Genomic DNA, 18,243 nt, shown 5'->3' on the forward strand with positions numbered 1-18,243 from the left:
ATTATATTTAGATCAATATTTTAAGGCTCACTATTAGTGAGAGTCATTATAACCTAATTGTTTAACCTTAAATCATAGTTCTGCTATTTACTAGTTCTGACTTAAGGCAAGTTACCTAACCTCTCCATGCCTTAGTTTGCTTCTTTGTAAAATGTGGGTATAATTGGTATTGTGAGGTTTAAATGAGATAATACACAGAAAGTGCTTAGAGAAATAAAAGAGTAAATTGCCATTTACCAAATATTATATACTAGGTAATAATAAATGCTTGGAGTTATCAGTTAGTTAATAACTGGTACTAACTGGTATTAAAACTTTTTTATTGCTTAAAGGAAGTCTTTCAGACTGCAATTTAGTAGATCTTTTTTCTGTGGATTTACTTTTCAGAGCAACATCTAAAGCAAGTTAGTAAAATAGAGGCATATCATCTTATTTATGAGGAAATAATTTTATTCCCCTCTGTGGCATAATTTTAAGGCTCATCGCAGGAATCTATGGGAGATAATGAGTTTACTTATCAAAAAAAAACAATAACAACAACAAAAAAACTCTGACTATGTAGTTATCTGGGGTATAGTGTTCTATATTTTGCTGTTGTTCATTCTTTATCTCAATATTTATATCTATAACATAAAAATAATGCCTCCTCTTGAGTCCTATTTTTCCATGTGTATAATGTAAATGAATTGTCTCTATAAGCTGCCTGCAATTTATTCTAAATAAATACTTTATAAAATTTAAAATGTTATTCACATAGATGTTTTCTCATGTAATGTACATATTTTAAAATAAATAATATAAGATTTTCTGGTATAACCCTTCAAATCTTGCTCTTTTTTAAGATGTGTTAATAGAATGATACTAAGGGCATAGACCTTATTCTACTCTATTGTGTACAGTGAAACTATTTCTCATAGAAATCTGAGAAAATTTGTAAACTTGCATTACGGAAGTAAATTCCTGAAAGGAATTTAAAGAAGTAGTTCCTATGGTTTCAAACTTAAATGTGGAAGAAGATTATTTCTACAAACTCCATAGTATCCTGGAGTTTTATTTACTCAGCAAATATTCTTTGTAAGCTATTAAGCTAAGCATCTAAGGATTCAGATGAGTCACTTAAGAATACTTGGTGTCATAGAGAAGCTTGAAATTAAAGAGGATGTATTGAGGGTGAATATGGGATAGAATTGAAGAAAGTCTTACAACTTACTGTTCTTACAAGAATAACTGAAATGGAAAGGAACTTAGAGACTGTTGAAAACAGTTGCTTCAAACTATTTAAAGAAGTCTAGGGCCTTTAAGCACCCCAAACAGCACTATTCATTTATTTGTTTTATATATTGATTTCTATTGGCTAAGATTGTTTGAATTAAAGATTCTGCTGCTAAAACAAAATTTAAAAACCCTTCTTCTATTCCAACTCCTTAGTTTTATTGATGAGACAATTTAGACTCTAAGCAGTGACCTAAATCAGACAGTAACAGAAATGTGCCTGGAATCCTCGTAACTGAAAACTAAATCTAGCTTTTCCCCATTTTAACATGATATCTTTAAAAATAAATGCATATACTTATATATTATTTTTTAAGTTATTTTGGGTAAAATGAAAGGAGAAAAATTGCTATTTTTGCATTTAGACTATTAAATTAAGGATGAATAAAATAATGGGTAGGATTTGCATATTAGTAACAATGGCAACCTTCTGAATTGCTTTCATTTTGCTGAGTTCAGTGATTGTGCTCTGTGAATTAATTCTTTTGTGAGAAGCTATTGAAAGATCAAGGAATTCAGAAAACAAAACAACAGAGAAGCGTGCTGTTTCATATCTATTTGTTCATAGAAGGTTCAAAGTGAGATTGTTTACATCACAAGTCTTCTTGATATTTCATTTGCTTCTTAGAAGAAAGATAGTATTCAAAGATCATTATATAATCATGCAGATAAGATTTCGCAGTCATGAATGAACTGTTCTAAGAGAAAGACCAAGGAGAGAAAACCACATTACAATTTTGAGTTGTGTTTGGTTGGCAAGTGTCTTCATGAGAGTTGAAAATAGAGCCCTGTTCGATTCCTTCAGATAAAGAGCTTAAGCCAGCCCAGCATATTTCAAATTTACTGTTTCCTGTGGAAGTTTCTCAGTACTGACTTGCCAAACTGAGGGCATAAAAATAAAGGGTAGGAGGGAAACAAACTCTTAATTATTCCATTTTCTTAATCCTGACCTTTCCCTTAAGGCCAGACTCTTTTTTCTTACCCAACTTCTTGGACAAAGAAAGTAGACGGGAAGGACTAGAGGAACAGAGTCAAAGTATGCTCCCAAACAGTCTGAGGCGATGAGCATTGGACTTGCATAATTAATGCCTCCAACACGCAACAATGTCCTCTTGCTCTCCCCATTACTGTAGGACTTCTTTAGCATCGAATGAAAAAGGGAATAGTGATAGTTCGAATCACAGTGACTTCCACTTGGGAATAAGGTAGAATTACTACTCAAAGTGTGGAGCCGCTGTCTGTTGTAGGTGCTTTAAGATGTTTCCACCTGAAATGTAGGTATACTATGCTCTACAACTCCTACTACTTCCAATGTGTGCCCTAAGTATTTTTCATGTGAGTAGTTTTCTGCTGAATTTAGTTATTTTGTTTTAAAGAAATTTTGAATTATTAGAAAGAGTATAGCTAAAACATTTGGTGAGCATATAGATCGGCCAAGACATGTAACTAAGCAATGAAAAAATGCAAAGGCCCTTAAATGTTCTTCATTTTTATCCTCATCTTGAAGCTGGTTTGCCTCCAGAGCAATTTTAAATTTGGTTATTTTAGTGTCACCTTAGACAGAAGCTAGCATCAAATATGATATGAAACCATAAAATACCTAATTTTCATAGATTATATCTTGGCCTTGTAACTAACCACTTAGTAATATACTGGTATACTGGTACAGCATCCAGTTAGAAGATTTAGATGACAAGCTTTTTGTCCCTTGAAAGGATTTTCCTTAAGTTTTAAACATTTTAAAATGTTAAAATAAATCTTATAAAATAAGTACTATTTAAATGTACTTCTATATACTATAAGTACTTATGTATGTATATATTTTATGTATAGTATAATGTGTTATGAGCTTGAGCTTTGTGATAAGAGACTACTTGTGTGTGCCTTTGGTCAAGATACTGAATACCTCTTGGTCAGTTTCTTCACCTGTAAAATGGGATAATATTGTTCCTACATGATAAAGCTACTTAGAAGATTAGATGAGCTCGTATATACAAAATGCTTAGTCTAGCAGAAGTATTCAGACATCATTAGCTGCTACAATCACCCTCATTATTTTCTCCTGGATTCAGGGACTTCCCACTATCAGAAATGAGCCTAGCAAACTCTTCCATATATCAATTTAGCAAATAATTTTCTAGAGTATAACAACTATGTCATGTAGTATAAAGGTATATGGCAAATGGAATATGGCACCCATCTAATTCAAGTTTGAGCTGTACACCTCCTTTGGGAGCCATGCCCCCACATTTAAGGCAAGCAGAAAATCTTTATGAAAATAAAATATCTTTTCATTATAAAAATCTCTGTTCTACATGTAAGATTACCAAAACAATCTGTTTCAAGCCTTCCTAAAAGTAAACAATTTCTCCATCTTTTTTCATTCCATAAGAGTTACTGGAACATCTTTGCTTTTATGACATTAAGGAATATTTATGAAAGGAGCAAACTTTTCCATTTGCAGAAAAAGCCATGTGTTATTGGAAAGTTGTAGTGTTTTGTTACACTAAGGAGAGTTTTCCAGCAAGATGGATAGGTAGAGCATAATAAAGGTAGCCAAAGGAGTTGGCCTAACTATTGAGATCCCTCAAACCTCCCAAATAGGTCAACACATGCAGCTTAACAAATAAGGGTTCTAGTCTCAACCTGTCTCTGAAGTGATGCATGTGTCTGATCTCAAGTCATTTAACCTGGCCAGTACACAGGTTTTCTTGTTTTAAAAATGCATATAAGTATAGCTGCCCTACTTATATATCATGGAGGAAGGGAAAAATGAAGCAAAAGATGAACTGATAAAAGTAGCCAGGAGGAACCTTTACAACTTACAAGTGGACTTCTCTGATTCATGAAAACATTTATTCATGTGCTGTCAAGGAAAGCAAGAGAGAAGGGTGATGAGGCAATTACTGATCTGAGGCATTCAAAAGAAACACTTTATAGATTTAAAAATAGTCAAAATGGTCGAGCTAGCTCTGAAGATTCAATTAGAAAGTTTTAATTATTCCCATTACATCTCCACGGGATGAAAAAGAAGATGAGCAGGTCAGACAAGTGCTAGATTACCCAATAAACTACATAACAACAAAGAAAGGAAGGGCAGTCTGGAAATAAATAATGCTCTGCTGTAGGAATACCTTTACAGCAGTAATCTGAGTGCTCTGTAATTTTGAATCACACAGCCAACTGTTTAGGAACTATAAACTTTTAGGACCTTAAGGCTGCTAAAGATTTTAAAATAGGAATCTATTGCAAAAAAAAAAATTCTCCCTTTCTATTATTTCTTGAAAATATTTCCCTCTCACTTTTTCACTTTTATATCTTCCTTTTCTCCTTTTTCTTCACTTAACTTTGATTTCTGTGTTTTTTTTATCTACCCTCTTATGTTAATCCTCCTCTACCTCTTTTTACCATGCCTCTTTTCTCTAATTATTTTCTCCTTTCTCTTGTTTATCAAAGTTCTGGGCTTCTAGGTAATTTTTTAAAATTTTCCCACAATTGTGAAAATAGAGTAACCTCCTCCTTTAGAAGTACTTGCTGTTGGCTAAACATTTACACCAGTAACTAGACATGAGCAGATGAGTTGAGAGTTAGAATTGGGAGTACCAAATGTCAGAGAGTAGAAAATATATCTGGCTCCCCCTCCCTACTTTCTTTGGCCTAAATAGCATTGATAACATCCATAATTTATCTTCTCTATTAATAAAATCAAATAATGCCATGAAAACATCAGTGGTAGAGGCAGTCCTTTAGACCATAAAACCATATCAGTCCTGTTTTTATTCACTGTCCAGTTAGAATTGGGATGTTCTCAGACTGTACTTAAAAGAAGTGTGAGTTCTCCTGGAAAGGAAAAACATAGAGGTGGAAGTACAGCTCATTATTTTTATACTAAGAAAGTGCTGCACAATTGGTTTCTTAGCATCAACTGAAATGGAAAGAATTGCTTTCACTTACTTTATTGAATAGCCTACTCTCATTGCTTTATACTCCTATCATCTCAAATGGTGGGTGGCAATCCCCAGCTATCTGCTCTCCTGCACACTCACACCATTTGCTACTCATTCTTTAAATCCATGTGGACATGTTAGAAATATAGAAATATCAAGTCTAAATTTTGTAGGGTTTTAAAAAATATTCATAATCTACAATGTTATTAAATTCCACTCTTCCTGATATTTTTCTTGTCAAGGGAGGTCAAAATGTTTAAATCCGAGGTGTTGAAGTAAGACTCTTTCTGTGGGTGTGTTGACTGAAAAAGGAGTAGGTAAATGAAGGAGTAAAGAGTGAGTACTATCTCCCATTATCATGCAGGGCTGTCCAGCCTTTTGGCGTCTATGGGCCACACTGGAAGAAGAAGAGTTGTCTTGGGCCACACATTAAGTACACAAACAGTAACGAAAACTGATGAGCAAAAAGAGGTTTTAAATAAATTTTCAATTTTGTGTTGGGCCACGTTCATAAGCCATCCTGGACCACACAGGACCCGTGGGCCATGGGTTGGATACCCTGATCCAGAGCATTGGAGTCTAAGTAGACCACTAGATTTGCTACCTAGGGAAGGCACCTTAACTCTGCAAGCCTACATTTTCACAACTTATAAATGTGGATATTAATGCCTGCCCCCTAAGGTTGTTATGCAGATTAAATGCTGTGTAAAATACTTTTAAAACAGTGATATGTCAACATGAAATTAAAACTTGCTAATAACATATGTAGTTAATATTTATAATTCTCCAATATATTTAAGTTTTATAATACTTAAAATGCTCATTACTTGTATATGTTGCTGTTCATATGTTAGGAGTACTCTCTTAAAATCTAAAATATTTTTTAAAGTATAAACTTCATTGGAACTAGCTCAATATCTTTCAAGAAATACTCATTAGTTAAGTTAATGAGTGATGAATGAATGGATATGTGTACACACACGTACAACTTAAAGCCACATTTGACCTGTATGGGTTAAAAGTTTCACTAAGTGGCTTTTCTTATTACTCACAGTAAATCCAAAGTATTGTGTTGCCTCAAACTCTATTGGATTGGTATTTAAAGATATGTTGAGTCACTGGTAAAATATTGAGTTAGAGGGAAAGAGCAAAAGTTGGTTTCGGGCTTTTTGTTTTGTTGTGATGTCTAAAATAAACTATGGGTGATTTTATCTAAATTTTTGGTCTGCTTTTTTCCTGATTATTTCTTTGGCATTAATAACATCATATCTTTTGTTTCCTAAATATAAAATAATAATAACAACATTTACTAATTAATTTGATGAGGTCATGGTGTGGCCTTTATAGAAGACTTTGTCAACCTTTCATTAGTTTGTGGAAGTGGGATAGACCAGAAAAGTACATGATCAATAGTAAGTCAATTTGGCGTTGATATACTTTAATGGGTAAGTTGTCCCGATTATGTGAAAGGAAATGCTACTGAAAATATGTGTACTCACCACTAATATATTTTCACTTTAAATCAGATTGACTTGATCTTTTTTTTAATCATCCTTTTTATTTTCAAACTGACAAAGATCAGAAGTTGGTGTTTACATACTGATTTCAACCAAATATTGAAGTATAGGGTCAGGAGAGGAATAAGAGATGATCCAAATTAAAAAAAAAAGAGAGAAATGTTAAGATTTTTTTAAAGCTAATTTGTCACTTCACTCATTGAGTATGAACTGAATAGACTTCTAACCCTTAAAATACTTTTCTCTTTTTATTGCCTGGAATCTTAAGAGCTTTATCATTGCAGTCATAAAATGAAAATATACACCAAACCCTCAAAGGGCAAGTATGAAATTAAATTATATTTGGGCAGCTGTAACCTTTTAAAACGATCAGATTCCAGTTAATGTATTTCTTCCTGTTCCAAGTGCTGCCATGGTGTTTGATGGTGGGAAGCAGTCCAAAGGGCATTGGGAGATAATAAATTCACTGTAAATTTCACCCCAAGGCATGTCTCGATACACCAAGGCCTCCATTTAGCAAGGCTGACCTAAAACTCTTGTCACATCCAAAGGTCATTTAGGTTGGGGTTGGTGTGTCCCATCTATCTTTCCTTGATGTAAAGAGTGACAGCTGAAACAGGATTGAGCTCATAAACAGTCATGTGAATATGAAAAAGAAGCTAGCTTTGGTGTAGCAAAGGAAGTGAAGAGGGAACTACCTTTTACAGTAGGACCAGAAAATGCATGCTTTTGCAAAGTCAGTGAAGGGTCGACACGATCTTGTAGCATATGTGCCAAAGCCACCTTTAATTTGAAATGGGCATTACTTGATTTGGTTGATTTAGAATCAGGTACCTTGTTTATATTTATGTGTGTTTCCAAAGCCTGGGGTGACTTTTAATAATTGTTTTTAAGACTCTAATATTTCCAACCTTGTTTTTAACTTAAAATAACAGAACTTCTTTCTCCCTTTAAAACTGGTCCTTTGAATTAATTTACAAAATGATCCAACACATGGAAGCAAATTAGGAGAAAAATTGTTTAAAAAATAAAGCTTAATATGGTACTGAAAAACACTGAGGTTGTTCTTTTGGGGGGAAAAGTTTATTTTTATTATATTTCTTCCATTACCATTTATCCTCCCCATACCCTCTTCCACGTCCACCCACACCCTCCCCGCCACAATCCCCACACTGTTGTCCATGTCCGTGAGCTCTTTCTCTTTCTGGCTTGATCCCGCCACCTCCACCCCCCGCCCCAGCCCCAGAGCTGTCAGCCTGCTCTCTGATGTTTTTCTATTTTTCTCTTAATCATATACAGTTTTACTGTGATGAAGTATACATAACAATAAATTCATAACTGTAATCTCTTTAAGGCTTTAACGGTCTTAAACATTATTAAATGTACAATTCAGTAGCTTTAAAATCCATTTACAGTGTTTCCAGAACTTTGTACTCATTCTCAATGAAAATTCTGTACCCATAAATACTATCTCCATTCCCCATCCCACCTTCCCTCAGAATTTCTCTTCCACTTTCTGTCTCTATGACTTTGCTGATTCTAGGCACCTCACATAAGTGGAATCATACAATATTTGTCCTTTTGTGTCTGACTTATTTTACTTAGCATGGTGTTTTCAAGGTTTATCCATGCTGAAGCATGTACCTCTCAATCATGCATTTTTAAGAATGACTTTAGTTCTTTTAAGAACAGTATTCACTGACAGATGTTAAAAACATGGCTATGTAAATCCCTCACAATAATTATAAGTAATACATAGTGTCACATGGAGATATTAGATAGCTACTGGAAAGATAGAATGAAAGATTAAAGCCTTGCAAGTCACTTGGGGAAAAAAACATTAAAAATCCTTTCATTAAGGAAGAGATCTCTTTTCATTAATAGGTTGTAAGTGTCTAAAACAGTCCTTGGCATATAATAGGTGCTCATAAAGAAATTTTAAGTGAATCAGTCAATTTAAAACAGAAAAGCAGAAGTTACCATTGCTGATTATGTCTCTGGACGATTTGGATGATGTATGAAAAAGGTGTTCTGTGCAATTGAAAAAGAAGCCTGTTGTGATCGAAGGAGCTAATGAAAGTCAAAGCACACTGTAAGTGCAAGGTGCTACCAGAGTGCGTTTTGCTATTTTAATTTATTTAAGAGTAATGTGTGACTTGGGTTGTGCAAATGGCTCCTTTTTAATATCTGGCTTATTCTATTTAAATGTTCTATAAAAAACAACTTTAGTGACTATGCATTGTATCCAAATGTAGATTTTTTAAAGATATGATTAAGTTCTTAGTGTGAATTATACAGGAAAGAACAAATATTCAAATAAGAATGAGACTCAGAATGTTGAAAATGATATATCCAGATTTATTCTACAATTGATTTTGAATCAACTTTAAATCACGTAAGAAAAAGTGATTAGATAGATGCTATTCCAGTTGAAAGCAGGTTGTAGGTGAACCAAACCCTTTCAATCTCCATATTGCGTCTAGACTAATCTGTGGAAATGCAGATCTAATTATGTCATCTCTCTTCTTAAGCTGTTAGAGGTTCCCATCTACCTTTCCAGCCATCCCCCTCCCCCGCCGCGGAAGCTCGCTGGCCTCCTTCCAATGCCCTGTGCTTGTCCTGTTCTCTGCCACCACAAGGATGTTCCGCCAGTACTTTCTCCTGCCCCATGTGTGCAGTTACTTTTACTTGAACTAATTGTATTTATAGGGAACCCTTTCCACATTCGCCTGGGCACAGTATAGCTCTGTCTTACGTGTTCTTGCAACACTGTGAATTAAGAAGAAAACCAAACTGAAACATTTTTTTTTTTTTACTGACAATAGCCAAGGGGAAGAAGGAGGATGAAAATGCTGGGAAGAGGATCCTCTGGAATACTCATCACTTCCTGCCCAAAATCTGCGATAGTGTAGTTTTTATCAGATGTATTGTTAGAACTGCCCTCCCCAGGCTTATCCAACTCTTTGACCTGAAGTCAAAAAATCATGATGGACAAATAATTTTTACTCTCTCTGTTCTTCAGTGTCCTCCTCCTCCACAAAATAAGAATAGTATCTATTTTCTAGGGTTGTTGAGAAGGCTGATACCATGTCAGGTGTGGCACAGACCTGACCCACAGTCAGCATCCCTCTTTCCATGTTAGCTGTCATGGTTCTTTTTGCTGCTGCTGTTCTTATTCTGTGTCCATATTTCTCTTGAAACTTAGATTAATTTTTCTTAATTTATGTACTCAAATATTCAATACTAATGTTACTATACAATGTGTTCTTAATCTCAAAAGTTTACAGGGAAAAATGTGAAAAAAATAAGGGGGAAATCCATTGGAAGAAGTTGTTTTCATTTTAACCCATCATAGGCGGTGTCTGTTAGCACTAGCAGTAACACAGAAGAACTAAGGCAAAAAGTCCCCAAGGGCTCTGTGCTTTCTTTAGTGAGAGTAGGGTTCAGTCAGCTGATTCAAAAAGCCCTTTGCTCTTGCAGCCTTAACTCGGGCCTTAGAAGTTATCATTGACTCTGAGTTTAGGGACCATCCCTGTTTTCACTGACTGGTGGGTAAGGGAATCCCAGTTCACGTAGTAAAATGGCTACCCGTGTGGCAAGTTTATATGTCACAGACTAGAAAAGAGAACTATCAGGGATACATAGACTTCCGAAAGGACTAGTTGATTACCTTTGGGAAGTTGTGGAACCACTGCAAGCCTTCGTTTTCTCCCCTGAGCAGAGTTGCTATGGCGATCCCTAAACCCTGGGCACAGACTTCTGGGCTGGCCCTGCCGAAACACTGAGAAAATCGTGGCTCTTATTTTCTCTCCCTTACACGTGCCTTATATTTTCAAGAATCCAGAACCGTGTATTCTGAAAGTGAGTCTGATTTTTATAATATGCAAAATAATATATAGTCTGACCTAATATGAACTAACAATTTATTTTTATACTGAGAAATAATGCTATTATTAATGATGTGAAGACTATTATCCCCCTCCCCCAACCTATTGGGATAAACTGAACAATAATTTCACAATTGTGAACTTAAGGCAAAGGTGAGTGTTTGCTTTAAAAATCTTCCTCATTGCACTCATTACACTTTCCTGTTTTAAATGATGAGTATTCGGTAACAACAGAATTCCCCCCAAACCCGCCCAGGAAACAAGCATTTCTCTTCTTATCATTACTTTGAAAAGAATTTCAGCAGTGTTTTTATTCCCCCATAAATTACACTAATTAGAGATATGAGTATAGTAACTGATATGTAAAGATTTGAAGAGCTTTGCCATGAGTGTCCTTCTTACCTTGCCAAATGGAGATGTATTTACTGGTTGGCGACCTCAGGAATAGATGCAGTGTTCCTCCTCCCACAGTCACGAACAGCAAGTCTGGAGCGGCATAAAAAGGGTCAATCGAATAGGTCATACATCATATGGGGAGGCAGATGTTGGAACATATTGTAATGGATTACTGTGCAGTACATGGAGATGGCTTGTGGAATAGAAAAACAGGGAGGGAGGGAGAGAACGAGAGATAAACTATCAGTTGGTGTTTCCTTGCATGACTCTCGCAGATAGATCTGGTTCTTTATGGAACTGCTTCAATTATAAAAGTCAAAATGTTTTTTTCCTAGCTTTTCAAGATTTATTGGTGTGTAATAAAATGAAGAAAGCCTTTTAATCCAGTACATTTGAAGTGTTCCCTATGCATGTACTTTGGTATCTGTAATGTGACAGAAAAACCATGAGAGCATCATACCTGGGAAATAGGTCTTCAGATTGAAGGTCAAACGTATTCTTTAATTTTTAGCAGGAGGCTATTTTCACCCTCTCAACACTCCGCTCCTAACTGATAGCTCAGTATTCCAAGTTTCACAGTGAGTGAGACTGAATTTGGAATAAAATAGTAAAGTTGGCTTGTGTATTATTAATATTTGATGACAGTAGCTGTACAAAGACGGCATTATAGCTTTTGTGCATATACTCACTGTAACTTTTTTTAAAAGTACAATTTACATGCAATGTAATGTTTTATTAGTTTCAGATGCATAGCCTAATGGTTAGACAATCACATACTTTACAAAGTGATCCCCCTGATATTCCCAGTACCTACTTGGCACCCTACAGCTTTTTAATGGTAAAACTGTACCACAGCCAGACATAATATTTTATTTCATTCCAGCTTTTCCAAGAAATATCACCCAGGAGTGATATATGTACATGGAGGTGTGGGTCGTGATGGCATTAGTTTCTGCCTTGGAACCCCTACCAGCGAGCCCCTTATTTCCTCAGACATGCTTTCCAAGGGGCGCACCTGTCTTCTCTGAAGGCAGAGCAGTCGTTTTCTGAAGTTGATAACTTTTCCTTTTCCCCTGTGGCTTGTCCTCCCATGGTCTTGAACTCATCGCTGCATGCCAGCTGATCATCAGCTTTTTGGAGGTTTGGTCCACTCAGGTCATTTTCCTGCATAACCTGCTTTTGAAACTCCTATATTCCAATAGCTTCAACTTGTACATTTTTTAAATTATGCCCCATTGATATGGCTTCCTCCATTTGTACAAATCTGAGTTTACTTACTTTTTGAGTTTGTTATATTTCTTGCTCTCAAGTTGCCTTAAAAATTGTGTCCAGATACGAAAGATCCTGCATCTTCTGTGTTGTGTATACCTACTTGAACTTGCCCCTCCAAGTGACTGAATAGTCCCTGGTTTACCCAGACCACTACTCCTTTCACTCCCTTGGGATAGACTCCCCAGGTGGAACTTTAAACTGGAGAAGTGAAAACTCTTACCAAATTCCCCAGGTACCTTTCTGCAGTCACCTTCTCCCATGGTTTTTGTCACAGCCCTCGATGCAGCAAGAGAAATGCTCCACACCTCCAGCCCCCACCTCACGTCTATGGCTAATCACCAAGGAGGCTAGGAGAGAATTCTAACCATCTCCTCCCAGCTCTATCTCTCCTGTCAGCTCTGTCTAGTCTTCTTTTTTTTTTTCAGAAGTCACCTTAGTGGTTAGTAAAAGTCATCAACTTTTTGACCTCACATTGGCATGCCAGTAAATTCCTTGATTGGTACAAGTGCTAGTATTCTGTGGATGGACATGGATGGAGTTTCTTTCACTTTTTGGCTATGGTGACTAAATGTTGTTCTCGGTGTGGGTGTACAGATATCTGTTCCCATCTCTGCTTTCCATTATTTTGGGTAAGTACCCAGAAGTGGGGTTGCTGGGTCATATGATAGCTCTGTTTAATTTTTTGATGAACTGCCATACCGTTTTCCATAGCAGCTGCAACATTTTACATTCTCACCAGCAATACACAAGGGTTCCAATTTCTCCACATCTTTGCCAACTTTTGTTATTGTCTGGTGGTTTTTCCTTAATTTTTTTGTTTGTTTGTTTTTTAATAATAGGCATCCTATTGTGAAATGGCATGTTGTGGTTTTTCTTTGCATGCAGGTATTTTGAAGGTATATTTGTCAAGATGGGAGAATGAAACACACTTGATTTGTGAAATGTAATTCTTTATAAATTTGGCATGTGAGTTTCTATGTGCACCTTTGCCCTGGGATCCAGTAAATTTAAGGCCTATCCTTTCTTTTTTTTTTTTACAGTATACTTGAAAACATCAAAAAGAACAGTGTTAGGGAGTTGCTTTGATAATTTTCTCTGAAGAAATATTGTGAAAACTAATGGGCAAAGCAAATTTATTCACACTGAAACATACTGATATGTTTTGAAAGATTTTCTCCAGTACATTAGTTTCTCTTTAAACTCCGCATTTAAGTTACATTAAGTAGTTGAAATTAAGCTATAAAGATAACACTTACAGAGCCTTGAAATTGTTTTCTGAAGTTTTTCCTTACAAATGTTATTTTTTCTCCTTTCCCTTAAAAAAAACAAACAAATGCTTTTCTTACACATTACATCTAACCTATATCATAAAATTAGCAGTGCATGTGTACCTATTTTAAAATCATAATAAAGGTCAATGCACACATTTAAAATTTTTTAATCTAAGTGGTTAACACAGTGAATATATATTACTTTTGTTGCCATATTTAGTCCTTGCACTTAAAAAACAAAATCACCAACCATTTCTATGAATGTGTTTGAACTTCATGGTGATATTAATCAGGGAAATTTTAGCACTATTTAGCTCTACTGTTATTTTTGAAAATTTAGGTCTCTATGTGTTTGCTTACTCAGCAGTTTAGAAGTCACTACTAATTTCTGAGTAAGAGTTTTCTTGATCACCAAAGTTGATAAAGGACTTGAACTTCCAGGCCTATACCTATTTAAGTTATTAAATTAAAACAGCCTCATTGGTTTCATAGATTAAAAATTAAAAATTTGTAAAATTTGCCCTGGCTGGTGTGGCTCAGTTAGTTGGAGTGTCATCCCACAAAACAAAATGTTCCACAATTCCCAGTCAGGGCACATACCCAGGTTGCAGGTTCGATCCCCAGTCTGGGCATGTTCAGGAGGGCAATCAATCAATATTTCTCCCACACATCAATGTTTCTCTCTCCCCCACCATCCATCTCCATCTCTATTTCTATGTCCATTTCTCTCTCTAAAAAACAATGGAAAAAAATATCTTCAGGTGAGGGTAAAAAATATGTAAAATTTATTTATCATTACAGTATACCTCTTTCCTCTCTGTGTTAGGTATTGGTGTGGAATATGAAATGTCATTTGGAGAAAATGATTCTACTTATGAAAATAATTTTAATTAACTCAGCAAAAACAATATTAAATGGTTTTTATAATCTGTTAGCACTCTCCATTCTGACAATGGCAATGTACAAGTTCACAAATGTTCCTAAAGAATCAGTATGTTTTACCAGATAGCATTTAGGAAAGACAACATTTTCACTCATATTTTTAATGTCCTTTTTTGTTTTCTTTAATTGCTTTTTGTACCCAGCTCTGCTATCTAGTGTGAAGTTGGCGACATGGGGAAGAGACATGTGGGCTGTGGGAAAGGGGGGGGGGTGAAGACAAAGGGGAGAACAGTGGACCTGACTGTGCACTGTCTGCTCATTAAAATGTGAATGTCCCTGTCTCTCAGCCCATGCCTGCAGCAGGGGAAGATAAGGCCCTTGGATCAAACCATACACTGTCATATGCTGCCGACTCCTGAGTAATTGTCAGCATGGAGTGTCAGTCCTGTCACCTGGGCCTTTATTCAATTTTTTTTACACACAAAAGGAACACCTGATGATAGATTCCAGTTCAAATGGAAAAGTAAGCTTTGACCTAAGCAATAAAAAAGGATCCCCAAAATAGTTTACATCTACTAAATAACTTTACTCTCTACATAATAAGTATTTAAGATTCAATAATAATGTATATCCATTTATCAGAAATAAAGCATTTCTCATTTGTCTTTTCCAAAATATTTAAGAACATTTATATGCTTAAAGTTTTGGTTTATCATCTTTTCAAAAGATATTTTTCTAATAATCTTACCATTTTTTCCTGTTCATAATTCCAAATTGATTCACTTAATATTAAGATTATAGATATAATGAGTATATTAAACTATATTTTGTTTTTATGCTGATATGATTTTGAAATTAATTTCATTTGTCCTTTTTAAGTAAATGAAGTGAATGAATGAATGATGAGTTTTATCAACATCACCAGTAAGCCTTTTTTTTCTAATTCCTCAAATAGTAAAACAATGTCAAATTCTTTCCAAATTTTAAAATTTATATAGGCACTATTATTATTAAATATTAAATATGTCCTGGAAATGTTGTATTGTTAAAAATAAATGATATTATTTTATGCAGTTCATTTCTGCCTTTATTCATTTCTTCTTTTTCTTGCTTCTAAGATTTTCTGAGGAAACATTAAATAATAGACATAATCCCTGCCTTCAAGGAGTTTACTAGTCATACATGGTTTGAGGGAATAAATAGTGATAGATATTTTCATCCCTTCTAATGCTTTGATGCCACATGCTCCAGATGGCAATTAAGCACTAGGCTGGTAGCCAATAGGAGATGTTGTGTTTTTAGCAATTTGGGGAAAATAACTTATTAGGGAGAAGTGGCAGAAACTTACCATCTCAAGGAATCAACAAAACAGTCTATCTTAGAATTTAAATAGGCTGTTTTATGAAATTTCTCCACCCCTAGCACTGAAAAGTACTAAACACTGGCTTAGAATATCTGAGTAAAATGTTACCTTCATGAGAAGATACAATTGTATTTTACTGGTTAAAAGCTATGCTATCCAAATACAATTGTTCTGTTTTTCCCAAATTAGCAATTGATTAATTTATACAAATTAATTAGTACTATTATTTGTACTGACTAGTTCAAGTTTAAATATCTGGTCTTTACCAAAAGTCTTTATCAGACTTTTTTAGGCCCTGCACTGGATCATTATGGCTCAGCACCTAGATGCCTGCTGCTAATAAGCTGTCGGTCCACTGTCAGCCCAGCAGCGCTTTGGTGCCCTTGAGCATGCCATGGAGAAAACACTGAGTAAGTCTGGCTAAGCTGAATACAGTTCCCGCTCATATTACAGACACAGTGCATCATGCTCGTAGTACTTAAGGAAGTACTTCATGAGCTATATTTTAGGGGAAGCCCATGATGGAATGGTCCTAGCATTTTTACTAGCACAATGTAAAAGTGTAAGAAAATTTCTCTGTGTGACTTCTTCCTTTTTCAAAAAAGGAAAAATACTTGTATATATGCACATATATTTGTTTTGGCTACCTCACGAAGACAATCCAATGACTATAACATGAATGTGAATGTGTGATAGGTGAATGCTTCAATGTATTAAATCTATGAAATGTAGACTTTATGTACATTACACGATTCATCCTGTTCTCCTTCTTTTTTCTTTTCTGCAGTTAATAGAACTTGGAATTATTTTTCCCTCTTCATTGTCACAACTGTAACTTTTCAACTCAAGTTATCACTAAAATTATCACTAGTTATTTTGATAACCACATAACTGATCATCTCGCTTTAGCTTTAGTTAAAAACAACCTACATATTGCTCTCAAACATTCAGTGGCTTCCTCTTGTCTACATATTAAATTTAAAATCACTTGACTGTATTTCAAGCTTTTCTATAAGGCGAACTAAGCCTGCAAATCCAGTCCTGTTTTATTCTTCCCAGGGCATGCACGCAATTAGGTCATCGTCCTTCCCACCACCCTCTCTAAACTACTCATTGCTCCACAGTATCCTGTGTTCCCTTTTCGACATCTAGCTCACTCCTCTCCTGTGCCTTTCTTTAAATTGATCTCCCTTTATAGAATGAAAAGGATTAAAAATTACAGGACAGGTGTAGACAGTATTCCTTAAAACCTGAATCCTCAAGATAATTTGAGGTTTGTCTGTGTTTATATATTATGAAATAAAGTGGACTTCTGATAAATATCTCCATTTTTATCAGTGTAGGTAGACTGACCAGATAATGTCCTTCAGTACTCTCCTTCCAGTCCCTCTTAATAGCTTTTTAAACGTCTAAACAACTAACAATCACAGAAAAAAAAATTGCTACAGATACTCATTTCAGCAAGTCAAAAAAAGAAGTTACCAAACTTGAACATGAATATAACAGTTACTTTGTATATGAAACTGCATTCTTTGTAACATGATGAGTAAAATTTAAAATACAAGCAAAAAGAGGTCTGGACCAAAGAATGATATACCTGCCTTCCAGAGACATTGGGAACGAGTAAATATGGATGAGTGTTATTTGCTTGGAGTCTCTGAACATACCAATGCTGAAGTAAGTCATGGAAGTTTAGTTGACAGCTTTTTTTTTCTTAAAATAATCCAAGGCACTGAGCAAAAGTACCCAGAGGAAAAATACCACATTGGATAAGGTACTTTCTGAGGGGTGCATTAATTTTATCACTGATGGTCTTTTTTATGTTTCCTCTCTCTCTCTTTTTCTTCTACAGCAGTTATATGCTGCCCAGCTAGCTGCAATGCAGGTATCTCCAGGAGGAAAGCTCCCAGGCATACCCCAAGGCAACCTTGGTGCTGCTGTATCTCCTACCAGCATTCACACAGACAAGAGCACAAACAGCCCACCACCCAAAAGCAAGGTACCCTTTTCAAGAAGCTACATGGCTTAACATTTAGAGTTGCATTTTTAATTCAGGGGTATTTATTGAATATCTATTATGTGCCAGCAACTGGGATAAACTGTGGGTCTTCAAGTGGATGAGAGTCTAGTAGGATCAGTGAAGTATGTGTATAAATCTACATACATACATTTAGTCATCCATTTATTCCACAAACATGCATTGACAGCTAAAGTAAGAAATGTAATACAAAGAGTTATAAGGTAGGTGTACGGTACCCAAGTAGCTTACAGTATGATAAAATACAGATATCCATTCTCTATGATACAAAGTCCTATAACAGTTACAGATAAAGTACTTTGGGTGTTATTGGGACAGACAGGTTATCTTTAGTAAGGCATCCTGGGGAGGGATTCCCAAAGGGAGGGCAACTGAAATAGAACTTAAAATGTGAGTAC

The 18,243-nt window shown here is 35.4% G+C and overlaps 1 protein-coding gene across 6 annotated transcripts in view; it reads left to right on the top strand.

Moving 5' to 3' along the window:
* The window catches only part of SOX5 (SRY-box transcription factor 5), a 930,694-nt gene that overhangs the window by 835,987 nt on the left and 76,464 nt on the right, over positions 1–18,243 (top strand). For all 6 annotated transcript variants that reach the window (XM_045829753.1, XM_045829752.1, XM_045829754.1 and 3 more), the window contains one exon: positions 17,660–17,806. In XM_045829753.1, the coding sequence (XP_045685709.1) occupies positions 17,660–17,806 (147 nt within the window). The remainder of the gene's footprint in view (positions 1–17,659; positions 17,807–18,243) is intronic.

Source organism: Phyllostomus hastatus, unplaced genomic scaffold, assembly GCF_019186645.2.
Source record: "Phyllostomus hastatus isolate PE091 unplaced genomic scaffold, TTU_PhHast_1.1 phas_scaffold_93, whole genome shotgun sequence".
NCBI classification, from domain to species: domain Eukaryota; kingdom Metazoa; phylum Chordata; class Mammalia; order Chiroptera; family Phyllostomidae; genus Phyllostomus; species Phyllostomus hastatus.